The sequence below is a fragment of the Eulemur rufifrons genome, chromosome 14 (assembly GCF_041146395.1).
Source record: "Eulemur rufifrons isolate Redbay chromosome 14, OSU_ERuf_1, whole genome shotgun sequence".
Lineage (NCBI taxonomy): Eukaryota > Metazoa > Chordata > Mammalia > Primates > Lemuridae > Eulemur > Eulemur rufifrons.
The window spans coordinates 12,120,420-12,134,390 of NC_090996.1; the positions used below are offsets into that span (position 1 = coordinate 12,120,420).

The following is a 13,971-nucleotide window of genomic DNA, read 5'->3' on the forward strand; positions in this document are numbered from 1 at the left end:
CAGAAAGTGGTGCAGAACAAGTACTAGAAGAAATAATGGCTGAAACTTCTCAAATTTGCTGAAAGATGTAAAACTACAGATTCAAGAAGCTCAACAAACTGGAAATGGGATAAACACATAGAAATCCATGCCCAGATGCATCACAATCAAACTGCTCAAAGCTAAGGACAAAGAAAAAAATCTTACAAACAGCCAGAGATAAAACACATATTACAAACTAAACATCCCAAAGCCGAAAACTCCAAACCCAAAATGCTCCAGAATCTGAAATTTTTTGAGCGCTGACAAATGCTCAAAGGAAATGTTCATTAGAGCATTTGGGATATTGAATTTTTGGATTTGGGATGCTCAACCAGTAAGTATAATCCAAATATTCCAAAATCTGAAAAAATCCAAAATCCAAAAACACTTTTGGTCCCAAGAATTTCAAATAAGGAACACTCAACCTGTACTTCTAGGGGAATAATAACTTCAGTGCAAATTTCTCATGAGAAACCATGAATGCCCGAAGGAAGCGATACATTTTTATAATGCTGAAAGAACTGTCAGCTCAGAGTTCTATATTCAAAGAACATATGCTTCAGGAATGAGTGTCAAATAAAGACAGTATCAGATGAAAAAAAAAAAAACACCTAAGAATTTGTGTTTGTTTTTGTTTTTTTTTTAAAAAAAAGAAGAAAAGAAAAGAAGCCAGGTGCAGTGGCACACACCTGTAATCCCAGCTACCAGCTAATTGGGAGGCTGTGTCAGGAGGATTACTTGAGCCCAGGAGTTGATCAGCCTGGGCAACATAGTGAGCCCCATTACCTTCCCCCCACCCCAAAAAAAAGAACGCAAAGAAAAGCTAAACAGACTTCTTCAGTTAGAAGGGAAATGATACTAGAAAAAAATCTGGAACATCCATAATGAACAAAGAATAACAGAAGTACAGTCAGCTCTCCATATTTAAGAGTTCCACATTTGCAGATTCAACCAACCGTGACTGAAAATATTTGGAAAAAATAATACAAAAATAAAAAAATAGAAAAAATACAGTATAACAACTTTACATAGCATTTACATTGTATGGGTATTATGAGTAATCTAGAGATCATTTAAAGTATACAGGAGGGTATGCATAGGTTATATACAGACCTAGGTTACATATATACCATTTTACACAAGGGATTTGGACATCCTCAAATTTTGGTATCTGAGGGGGGTCCTGGAACCAATTCCCTTCGGATACTGAGGAATGACTATAGTAGAAACTATCTGGGTAAACAGTCATCCCTTGGTATATTGGGGGGATTAATTCCAAGACTACCCATGTATAACCAGATCTGCACATACTCAAGTCAAAGTCAGCCGTGCAAAACCTGAGTATATAAAAAGTCGGCCCCCCATATACATACATGGGTTTCCTAACTTATGAATACTGTATTTTCAATATGCATTTGGCTGGAAAAAAAGCTACTGTGTGTTAAGTGGACTCATGCAATTCAAACACATGTTGTTTAAGGGTCAACCATATAATACTATTTGTTTCCTCTTGAGTTTCTTAAAATATGTTTGATGATTGAGCCGGGCATGGTGGCAAGTGCTAGCTACACTCAGGAGCCTGAGGCAGGAGGGTCAGTTGAGGCCAGGAGTTCAAGGATGCAGGGAGCTATGATTGAGCCACTGCACTCCAGCCAGGGCAACAGAGCGAGATCCTATCTCTAAAAAAAACATGTTTGATCATTAAAGTAAAACATATTACACTGTCTGATGGGTTATCACTGCATATGTATGTTAATACACAAGATAGTGTCAAGATAGGGAGGGAGAGTCAAAGACCTATATGGTAGAAAGGTTTCTAAATTCCATTTGAAATGGTAAAATATTGACTCTAAGTAGATTGTGAAAAGTATGTATATTGTAACTCTAGAATAACCACTATAAAACTACACAAAGAGAAAATGTACAGTAAAAACCACAATACATAAATTAAAATGCAATACTAAAAACGTTCAAATTATCCAAAAGAAGAAAGAAAAGAGGAAGGAGAGAAATAAGAACTAGAAGAATGAATAGAATATAGTGATATACCTAAATCCAAATATAATAATTTTATTAAATGTAAATGGTCTAAACATACCACTAAAAGATTTTCAGAATAAATTTAAAAAACCCCACCCAATTATCTTCTACCTACAAGAAATTCATGTCAAATAGAATGAGACAGGTAGAGAGAGGAAGTCTTAAGGAAAATTTAAAAAGTAATTTCAACTGATTGAAAATGAAAATACAACACATTAAAAATTGTAGTATGCAGCTAAAGTAGTAGAAAGAGGGAAATTTATAGCATTAAATATGCTGATATTAGAAAAGAAGAAAGGTCTCAAATCCTAAGCTTTTAAGAGTCTACAAAAGAAAAGCAAAATAAATCCAAAGCAACAAGAAAGGAAATAATAAAGATAAAGCAGAAATCAATGAAATTGAAAAGAAAAAGAACAATTAAAAAAAATCCAGGAAGCCAAAAACAATTCTTTGGAAAGATCAACAAATCTTTCTTCTAGAAACTATAAGAGAAGGAAATACTTCCCAACTCGGTTTCTTAGGCCAGCATTACTCTGATACCAAAACCAAAGACAGTGACAACAAACAAACAAAACAAAACCAACAGAAATACCTGGGGGGAGCGCAAGAATGTTTATTCCTCAAAAGCTCAGGAGGGCAAGCATCATTACCAACTACTTTTGCCTCCAGAATGGTGTATCCAAGAAAAACAATGTAGGAGCTAAAATTCAACCGGATGCTTCAGATTTTAAAGGCCCACGCTAGAGGCTGCAGGGCTGGGTGGTGAAAAGTTCACCGCAAGTCCTGGTGCCACTACTCACTGGAGCTCTATTCCCCTGCCAGGTCTAACTTCTCTGAGCCTCAGGGTCCTCTCCGTAAAGATGCAACACAACCACCCCTGCGTGGGGAGAAATACAAGACCCTGTGTCTAAGGTGCCAGCACCAACAGACTGTTCACCAACCTGGCTGTGATTTCGTGAGAATGTTGCTTCACACGTAGTAAGTGTTGGTTAACCATTTGCTGAACTAACAAATAGTGACACAATCAAGGCACAATGCTGCCAAAATCCACAAACACTCAGTAAAAACTCTGCAGCTAAGATACTTAAACTACTTAAAAACTAAACTACATCAAAACCAGCTCATTAAGTTACAAAGTAGGAGCAAGAGAAAACCATTAATCATCAGCTTGAAAAGTTGGTAGCTGTCGCTCCAAGGCAAACTGCACAAAACACATAAGGAAACTAATTTTAGATCTCAGATTTTCAGGATTTTACTCTGGCCTTAAGCCACTTTCTGACTTTCTCTATCACACTAAACCCTGGGTCAAAGCCTCACATCTATTAAGTGTGTCTCACATTTCATCTCTGTACTTTTGATCCTGTCACTGGCATGCCCTTCATGACTCTTCATCTTTTGCAACTCTGTCCAGTCTCGTAAACCCAGCAAGCAAAACGTGACATGTTCCACAAAGAAGTGCTCGAGAGTCCAGCTCCTGGAGCCCCGGGAGCTTCCTCTGCCCGCTGCCTCCGCTGGGGCTGTGTCCATCTCACTACTCCAGCTGGACCCAGGACTCCCGAGCAGCTCACTGAACACAGTTTACAGTTCTGTCCCACCTGCGGATTGCCCCATCAGTGCTGAAATGTGACTATAGTTCAAGTTCACAGAGACAGTGGAGAAAGGCCTATTGGGATGCACTGGTAACAGAACACAGGTGATCCCTTCTCCCTTACACTCTTCATAGAAAATGGCACCTTACTTTGCTAGGTTCCCTGAGCTCAAAGGTTCTCAAGTTCAGATGTATAAGCAGCACCTGGAAGGAAGAGAGGAAGGCAGCCTCCTGGGCCCTCTCACAGATTCAGGTTTGATGGGTCCAGCTGAGCGCAGGAAGCTACTCTTCTTTTTTAAACATCCATCTCCCCTCAATATATGCTTTAGTACAAATGTGGGTAATTTAATGATTTTTTTTTTTTTTTTTTGAGAAACATCATAAACACAAAAGTGAACAAAACACAGAGAAACAACAAAGCATAAAGTACCGTGCAACAGAAGGGGAGACACAGATCTGCGGGGAGGAGGTGGAACCGCGCTCAGGACACCGGGGCTGTGGGCCTGAGAGGGACTGTGCTACGCAGGGGCTGAGAGAACAAGGTCTTGGTTCCAAGAACTAAGAGAAAAGGGAGGGCAAGCACTGTGAAGGAGACGCCAAGGACTCCCACACCTTTTGGGATGTGATGGGACCCCATCCCCATGTCCCACAGCTGAGTTTACTCACAGCCCAGCTGGTGCAAGAAGCAAATTAAAGGGCTACAAAGGCTAGAAAAAGAAAGAACGTTAAAAAAAAAAATGCTCAAATTATAAGCTTTTAAAGGATCCTAAGCCTGTGCCTCTGAGCAGGGTACACTGTCTGCTCCAAGCAGGGAAAGAAGACAGGGGCGAGGGACAGGCCAGGAGGACCACAGACTCCCCTGCTGTGTGCATTGCAGGGGCTGCTGCTGGCCGGCCTGTCTCCAGAGCTGCACGCCAGCGACTGTTCTAGGCCCGCAACCAGATGTTGGGTACTGTTGCCAACGTCAGATTCTAAAAATTTGGTCTGTAAAGGCTAACCAGTTTCAGCAGGACTCTTCGAGGTGACCCAGGAGGAGCATCCAGGTCTCCTTCACCTAATTGAATAGGAATTTCCTGTGCAAACCACATTTCTGCATATTCTTGGAACTGCAACCAACCCCAAATGGCTTTTTTTGAGTAATCACAATCTGTTGCCCCAAAGCAGCAATTAAAGACCAGATCACATTCAATTTCCTAACATATTTTGGAATTCTCATGTGCATGTATATATAATTTAGAGGTAACAGATACCTGGTCAAACAGGTAAACTGTGACATCATCAAAAAACGTGACCGCCTTCTTTTCTTTCTTCCAGTCATCAGGTAGCTGGTCGGTGGCCGCGGCTGCCGAGGGCTTCAGCAAACTGCGCAAGTGTCTCCCGTCCTCGTTACTGAGGATCACGGGCACGGGGTGCTCGGTCTCCTCTTCTGACTCGGAGCTGAGGCTGTGCAGATTGAAGGCCCTCAGGTCCTCATCGGAGTCGTCGCTGTTTTCATCTTCCTCGTCCGCGTCAATCCCGTCCTCAGAGAGGTCGAGCATCCCGGACACACCGAGCTTCCCCAGGTATTTCCCCTCGATATCTGGCTCCTTCAACTTGGGGCCGTCAGAGTGGCCAGTTAGGGACTTATCTACCGCCGAACTTGCATACGCGAGGAGTTCATTAGTGTTGGTTCCGATGGAAGTGAGGGTGCAGGGGTGATCTTCCTGTGTCTCTATGTCATCACTGCTGCTAAGTTCTGAATGCAGCAAACTCAAGGGACTGCCAGCCTCATCGTCTGCAGGATGCATCTGTTTGGAAACATCAGCCTGTGCTGGCTCCAGCATTTCTCTTAATTCCAGGTGACTGGAATTCTGCAAAGCAGGCGGACAACTCTGAGCTGATTGGCTCTCTGTGGTTTCTAGGAAACTACTCTCGGCATCAGGACTCTGCTCAGGACCAACTGGCTCAGGCAGGGACGGGCCCTGTACTGACACCAAGGCCGACACGGAGGTTCCTGGGACCTCCTCAGACTTTTTGTCGGGCTCAGAGTCGTTATCTGAGAAGTACGCCGAGTCTCGATATGAACTCTGGGAGCCAGGTGCAAAAGTCTGTGAGGTCACATCGGTACCTCTGTGGCCATCGCCTGCATCTGAGATGACAATGACGGGGTTGGGAGGCAAACTGGTTTGACCGCTGTCACCGGCTGAAGCCAAGTCTGAGTCGGAGGTGCCCTCGGGAGCAGGGTGCAAAGTCCACTCAGGAGACTCCAAGTTCTCTGTTTCATAGCCACTGTCTGCAGGCTTATCAGGGGGCAAGAGTTTCTGAGGAGTGTGAGAGTCTAAAGAATCCAGTAACGCCTCATGGACATCCACTGACTCCAAGGAGTCTGGGGTTTCCACGGACGGCTCCGAGGCTGGAAAGGGTGCTGACAAGCTGTCTTCTAAGAGGCTATCTTGACTGGTAGAGTCCGAGGAAAGGGCAGACACCAAGGCTGCTTCTTTTGTAGCATCTTTATAATTGAGCTGATTCAAAGTCTCCACAGCTTCCAAGTTTTTCTCCGGCAAACTATTACTATGATGGTCTTCTGAAAACGGCTTATTTTCTAAGTTCTGTCCTAATTCGGAATGACTACTCCCTATACTCACTTTACTAGGAAGAATATCATCAACAACTGAGTCACTTTTGGTTACTCCCAAGGTCTCTTCACTTTGGCGAGTTGAGTCCTGGGACCCGTCGCCAACGCTGTGAGTTTTGGCATCGGTCGAGAGAATTTCAACTGGGACAGTCATGGTGTCTGCACTGCCGTCCTGGCAGAGACAGTCCTCAGAGACACTGACATCCAAACATGCGGGTTTGGTTTCTCCCTGCTGCAGGAATGAACCTGGAGGTACATCATGAGACGTTTCTTCTGTTTCGAGTGAGGTAGGAGGTACCTGCACTTCCAGGGAGGACAGCAACGAGGCGTTCGGAGTGCCGTCCGTGAGCACGACGTCTGTATCTTTGCCCTTTGCACCGAGGTTTTCCTCTAACAAAGTAAAGCCTGGTTTATTTTCAGCAAACTTAAGCTCGGTATCTAAAGAGTTTCTAGGTGAAGTTTCTAATATAGTTTCAGTAAACCCAGCATTCTTAAGCTCTGTTTGAAGATCACTGACATGTTCTTTGCTAGACAACGAGCCTTTTAGTAAGTTTTTCTCTTGAAGAAATAAAAAGTTTTCTGACAATTCTTGAACACTCAATGGATCAAAATTATCCTGGCGCATAAGATTTTCTGACAGACAAAGAGGATCACAGTCAAAAAGCTTATGGGACTTTTCCTTTTCAAGGTGGCCAGTTATTACAGACTCTTTGGAGTTATCCAAACTCGAACTTAAAGTGGTAGGCTTAAAGTCAGCTTGAACACCGTTTAGTTCCATTAAGTCAAATATTTTTTGGTGGCTGGGCAAATCCTCCGATTTGTCCAGATCATTAAATATACTGTTGAAAGGGCTCTCAGGGCCGCTGGGAACATGTAAGTCCTCGGGTAAGCTAGCATCTTTGGGGTCCGTACTGCTTTGGAAGAAATCCTCATCGGTACTAGATTCCTCTAATTCAAGGCTCCTGTGTGCCGCACCCTGGGGTGGCTCCGCACCCATCCTTTCGGGATTGTCCATTTCAGTTGTGAGCAGCGCAGCAGGGTAATCAAGCTCCAAGTTGCTACCACTTTTTTCTTCTAATTGGATATAATAGTCACTTCCAACAGAAAGGTTGTGGGCATCAAAAACAGGAACCACTCCGGGGGCCCTCAGGGGGACATCCTGGCCACTGTCATCCTGTTTCCCAGGCCCGGGATCGGAAAGGGAGCTCTCAAACACTTCGACTGGATAGAAGATGCTTGTGTAGGACAAGGCTTCGTCTGGGTGGCCCTGACTACGCTCGTCGAAATGATCATGCTTCGCCGCCTCCCAGACGTACTCAAAGCTCAGTCCCTGGCTCGTCTCCGTCACTGTGAGGACTTCCTCCATTTCACGGCCCAGCCGATCCCGGGTAAAATGGTCAAGAATTGGGAAAGCAGCATTGCTGGAAGCGTCTCTGCTGTTCGTATTTGGCTTAAGCGCGTTCCACTGTTGTTCGAAGTCAACTTCCGAGTCCCGCTGGCTTTGCATGCGCAGGTAAGTCAGCAGTCTGTGCACGTCTTCAGCTGCTGGTCTCTTGTCTGGTGACAGCCAACAGAACTGTAAAACTTCATACCTAGCAGCACAGGAGAGGTAATTAATGGAACGATAATAAATTTTTTTAAAATAAGAAAAGATTTTACAAGGACCCCAAAGGAAACTCAACACCCCACAAGTTTCTACACCTTAATCACTGCCAACCACACCAAGGACTTCAGTTCATGGTGAGAGCGTGGTGAAAGAGGAAATGAAGAAATATACCACCAAATTTTTGTGTTTTCAGGACATTTCACAGCATCTTCGCAGCGAAGGTAACAAAACAGAACCCAGAGAACATGAAGTTACCAACCATCTATCAGAATAAGGCTGCTCCAGCTGGGGCTTGGGGAGTTTTGTGTCTCTCTCTCTAATGACTTGATTGAGGACGTCTAAGTTGGAAAGGTTGGAATATGGTTGAGCAGCATTATCAAAAAGCTCCCAAAGTGTCACACCCAGGGACCTAGAGGAAAAAGAACATGGTTATTTCTCTCTCCCTTTAGATGTCAAATTTTTAACACCCACATTGCTATTTATGTGGTCAGTAATTTCATGGACAAGGTGTGTACTGAAGATTATTAATAATAAGGTAGTTCTTTAACATAACAAAACAGCTCTGAAACCAATAATCATATCATGATAACAAAAAAGAGGCATTTCCATTAAAATAAGGTAGACAAGAATGCCTCCACAGATTACAACTGAATACCACTCTAGAAATTTTGGCCAAAGAAAAAAATATAAAACAGAGATGACAGGCATGATTACAGAGATGAGGTTAATATGACTGTCAACTTCAAAAACTCAAGAAATTACGTGAAAGAGCATTCGAATGTTTCAAGACTTCGGCAGAATGGCTGCAGACAAGATAAACACCCTAAATTCTGGGGGTTTGGGTGGGAAAAAAGCTCATTCACAACAGTAGTACATGCCAGAAAATATCTAAACGAAATCTTTACGTGGGAAAAAAAAATCTCTTCTCTGTTAGACCCACGCATTCCTTATTTTAGCTACTCCTCGGCATTCTGGGCTTTCCTGCTATCACACAGGATGGCCTAGCACTCTGGCAGCTATCTCTGTGCCAGGAGAGGAGAGACACCTGCCTGAGCCTCTGAGGCCCCCAGGGTTGCCGCACACAGCAGGAACGCCCCTTCTCTGTCCCTGCCCAGCCTGTTCTCACAACCCTGTGCTCTGCCCCCATGGACACGAGGCCTCTGCTGCTCAGGTTAGACGACCGTGCTTGTCCTTTCCTCTAGGTGGTCCCTGCACTTCCTCCCCGCCACTCACTGCCTCTGTCCTACATTATACTCTCCTATTTATTGCAATGTTCCCGAGCCTGGCTGGTCATCCGTGTCATCTGGGAAGCTTTAAGCAAACACATTGGTATTTGGGGTCCGCCCCAAGGACTCTTAGTTGGTAGATCCAGGTATGGCCTACGAAACCGCATTTTTAAAAAGCTCCCTAGTGATTCTGACACCAATCCATTCGTGGTTTACAAGACTTTGATCAATACCCACCAGGACGCTTGTGTGAATAACAAACTGTATCGAATTATCAATAGTTTATTTGACATCGTATAACACAACTTTAAATTCTCTTACACTTTCACAAATTAGTGAAAAAAATCAGCACATTCAGTATCTAAGTTGAGAGATCATTTCTATCTATCAAAGGAAATAAAAGGACCTAAACCAGTCTAATTTAGAAAGTAAGAAGTGCTTTCTCTTCCCTGGCACAGAATTGGTAGGGGTGGGTGACAGTTTTTTGTACAAAAGTTTAAGGTAGTGTTAATGACCTGTTGGAGCTCCTTGGGGAGCTTTTTGATAATGCTGCTCAAATGAATTTACAATTTGACTGAGGAAAATAAGAAATTTCCATGAAATACTAAAGACTACGAAGGTGGTAGGTATATGATCAATGGCAACATCAGTGTTACCACCAAGCCTGGCTTGACCTTTGGCAAATAACTCTGCCCGTCTCAATTTCTCCAAGTGCCTAATTTAGCTCCCTTTCCCACCCCCAGTTAGGCCTATCCATAAACCAAATCCTTCTCTAGCCTCTACCTGCCCCCTACTCTGCACAGAACAGGAAGCACAGGCTTCCTCAGCCCCACCCCTACTGCCTCTTAGCATCTTCCCTGCACGTCTCTTCTCCTGGAGCTCTGCATTCTCTGCCACGCAGGGACCCTCTGGGATCATGGCATCATCACCTACTCTTCTGCCTCAGATTCACCTCCTCCCCTCCCATGGGCTGTGCCTCCTTAATACCATCAAGACTCTTTCTTCTGGGAGGAAAAATGTCCTGTAGTTCTTATCCTCTCTTCACCCCGAAAATCTCTGAGCGAGGTCCCTCTCATTCATCCCAGTGTGAGGCAGTGTGGGCTTTGCCCCTGGCATGACCTGGCACTGCCACTAGTGACTGCTCAAACCGTCAGCACGAGAGCTGGTTCTGTCTCTGGAAACATAGGCTATACTGCCAGCTCAATCCCCCCACTAAGAACAATAAACATGCTGGATGACGCATAAAAAGCATCTTCTTAAAGGCATCTAAGAGTGGCTAAGAATGGAAGCAGTTACAAGGTCAAAAATCTAGAATTTGGAGAACTAAGCAGAACACTACAACCTCCTTTGGGGCTTTTGCTGAAGCACAGATCTTGGGCTTCTGTGTTTGTGGTTTCAAAGGCTTGATGGGGATGATAGGCCCAAGGTAAGGGGGTTCATCGAGAGACCTCAAGGTAGGGATCAACCTGCCCCTGCCTCCCTTCACAGGCAGGAGGGCAAGCTGCATTAGCACTGAGGCGCTGTGAGGGCGGAGACTGTGTGTGTAAGGGGGGCAGGGCCCTAACAAATTGTAACCACAGAGTTGGCCTTGACCTGGATTTGCAGCCCAAATTAACATCATTTGAGTGGTTCATAAAGTCTCAAGCTGAATATGTAAAGCCCTGGCCTCATACAGTGCCCTGTCCACAGCAGGACCCCCAGGTAACCAGGAGAAACAAATATAGATCTTCTCTGGAGGAATGCACCTCAATTCTACACTTCCAAGAATCCCCAACACAAAAAAGTCCCCAAGGAAACAAGAAACCATCAAGCAGCAGCAGGATCAAGACTTTAGTTATTGGAATTATCTCACATAGATCGTAATCCAATTATAAAAAACACTGTGAGAAAATTTTAAAATAAAAAATATTTTCTAAAGCTCAAAAGTCAATGGAATTATAAAACTTAATAGATTTAACAGAAGAACAGACATAGCTGAAGAGAGAGAAATTAGTGACCAGAGTCTAAGTCTGAAAAATCATCTAGAATGTGGCAGAGAGTCGAAGAGATGGAATACGTAAGAGAGACTGAGAGACAGGAGATAAAAAGCAAGATAATATAACACATGTCTAATTAGACTTCCAGAAGGAGAGAAAAGGGGGCAGAGGCAATATTTAAAGGACAAGGGCTAAGAATTTTCCAGAACCAATGAATAACACTAACCTACAGATGTGAAAAACCAAGTAAATCCCAAGCAAAAAACTTAAATCCAAACCCACACACATGATAGTGAACTATTAAAAAAAAGAAAAAAGATAAAGGGAAGATTTTAAAAACAGCTAGAGAGAAAAAGTCACATTACCTCAAAGAACTTAGTGGGATTACAGCGAGCTAAATTCTCAAAAGCAATAATGGCAGTAGAATACGCTGAGAGAAAATAAAAGCCATCAAGTAAAAATATACTTCAAGAATGACAAAATGAAGGTATGTTCAGACCTACAAAAAACTGACTCTATTACCAGGCAGACCCTCACTAAAGGCAGTTCTGAAGGATACACTTCAGGCAAAAGGAAAGTGATCCCAGATGGAAGGTCTGAGATTAAAAAAAAATTAATAAAGAGCAAAGTGGTTTGATTATGTGGATAAATCTTAAAAAAAAAAAAAAAAACACTGATGCTAAAAAACAGTATCTTGGGAGGTTAAAAGAAAAACTTAAAATACCCAACAATAACATGTAACTGTGTGTGTATGTGATGTACTGAGTTAAAGTGTTCTAAGGTCCTTGTATCGTTCAGAAGGAGGGTTAAGATATGAACTAATATTAAGCTGAGGTAGGTGAAGTATATGCAAGCTGTAATTTCTAGGGCAGCTAATAAAAGTATACGAATAGAGTATGTAGCTCCCAAACTAAGAGGAAAAAACAATAAAAAACAAATCAATCCAGATACCAATGTCAGCAAGATGGCTGAATGGAAGCCCCTGGCGCTATTCTCCCACAAAGACAGCCAAAACAACCAAGTAACTACATTTTGACAAAATAACTGAGGCAGAGAACTGGAATACATCAAAGGAATAACAGAAACCCTGGTGAGCACAGACACTCAGGACAGCCACACAGAGAAGAGAAGGACATGCCTGCCCAGCACCACCCCATCCCCTAGCAGGATCAGCTGGGAACCAGGAGGAATGTCTCCTTGAGGGGAAAGGTAAGCGAGAGGATCTCAGCAGCCCCCAGTAACACCCTGGACTCACAGTCCTCACAACTGGGGTCCCCTACAGTCCTCACAGGCACTGAGTCCACATGGCTGCGCCCCCTCCAGAGAAGGCGCTGATACTGTGCCTCACCCCCTGTGGCCCATGCAGCTACTGTGCTGCATCTTCTTGGAACTGGAACGCTTCTGTTCCTGAGGCCAAGCTGCCACCAAACCACCCCTGCCCAGTGGCCAAACAGATATCCTGCGGCTGAAGAATTCAATGAATGAAATAAAAAATACAACAGCGAACTTCAATAGCAGATGAGATCAAGCAGAAGAATCTCTGAACTTGAAGGCAGGTTGTTTGAAACTACCCAGCCAGGGGGGAAAAAAAAGGAAGAAAGAATGAAAAAGAATGAAGAAAGCCTACAGGACTCACAGGACACCATTAAGCAAACAAATATATGAAAGACAGGAAAAGGAATAGAAAAAAACTACTTAAGAAAATAATAGCTGAAAAATGCCCAAGCCTTGGGAGAGATATGGACAGATCCAGGAAGCTCAAAGGTCCCCAAATAGATTCAACCTAAAAAGGTCCTCTCAGAGGCACACTATTGTCAAATTGTCAAAGGTCAAAGACAGAGAGAATTCTAAAAACAGGCCAGGTGGTAGCTCACACCTGTATTCCTGGTACTTAGAGAAGCCAAGGCAGAAGGATTGCTTGAGCCCAGGAGTTTGAGACCAGCCTGGGCAACAAAGCAAGACTTCATCTCTACAGGAAAATAAAAAAATCAGTTGGACAGGGGGTCATGTGCCTGTAGTCCCAGCTACTTAGGAGGTGAGGCAGGAGGATCACTTGAGCCCATGAGTTTGGGGCTGCAGTGAGCTATGATTGTGCCACTGCACTCAAGCTTGGGTGACAAAGCAAAACCCTGTCTTGAAAAATAAAATAAAATAAAAATAAAAATAGCAAGAGAAAAGCATCAAGTCTAAGGGAGTTCCCATTAGACTAACAGTAGATTTCTCAGCAGAAACCGTATGGGCCAAGAGAGAATGGGATAATATATTCAAAGTGCTAAAAGGGGGAAAAAAAAAACCTGTCAGTCAAGCATATCATACCCAGCAAAGCTATCCTTGAGAAATTAAAAGAAAAATAAAGTCTTTCCTAGACAAGCAAAAACTGAAGGACTTCATCACCACTAGCCTTACAAAAAAAATGCTCAAGGAGTCCTACATCTGAAAGAGAAAGGCGATAACTACCATCATGAAAATATGCAAAAATATAAAACTAACTGGGAGAGCAGATACTCAAAGGAGAAAGAGAAAGGAATCAAACTGTGTCAATCATGTGGAGGCTAAAAATGTTGAGGTCATAGAAGTACAGAGTAGACAGTGGTTACTAGCGCTAGGAAGGGTCAGGGAAGAGGGGATAGGAAGGGGTTGGTTAACAGATACAAAATTACAGCTAGACAGGAGGAAAAAGATCTAGTATTCTATAGCACTATAGGGCAACTATAATTAACAAAAATTTATTGTGTATTTTCAAATAGCTACAAGAGATTTGGAATGTTTCCAACACAAAGAAATGATAAATGCTTGAGGTGATGGATATACTAATTACCTTGATTTGATCATTACACATTGTATACATGTATCAATATATAACACTGTATCCCACAAATATATACACAAATTATTGTGTC

The 13,971-nt window shown here is 43.2% G+C and overlaps 1 protein-coding gene across 1 annotated transcript in view; it reads right to left on the reverse strand.

Annotated features, from left to right (window-relative positions):
• LMTK2 (lemur tyrosine kinase 2) overlaps positions 1-13,971 on the reverse strand; it is a 92,669-nt gene that overhangs the window by 6,791 nt on the left and 71,907 nt on the right. The window contains exons 10-11 of the mRNA XM_069486554.1: positions 8,129-8,278; positions 4,900-7,855 (exon numbers count right to left, since the gene is read on the reverse strand). Of these exons, the coding sequence (XP_069342655.1) occupies positions 4,900-7,855; positions 8,129-8,278 (3,106 nt within the window). The remainder of the gene's footprint in view (positions 1-4,899; positions 7,856-8,128; positions 8,279-13,971) is intronic.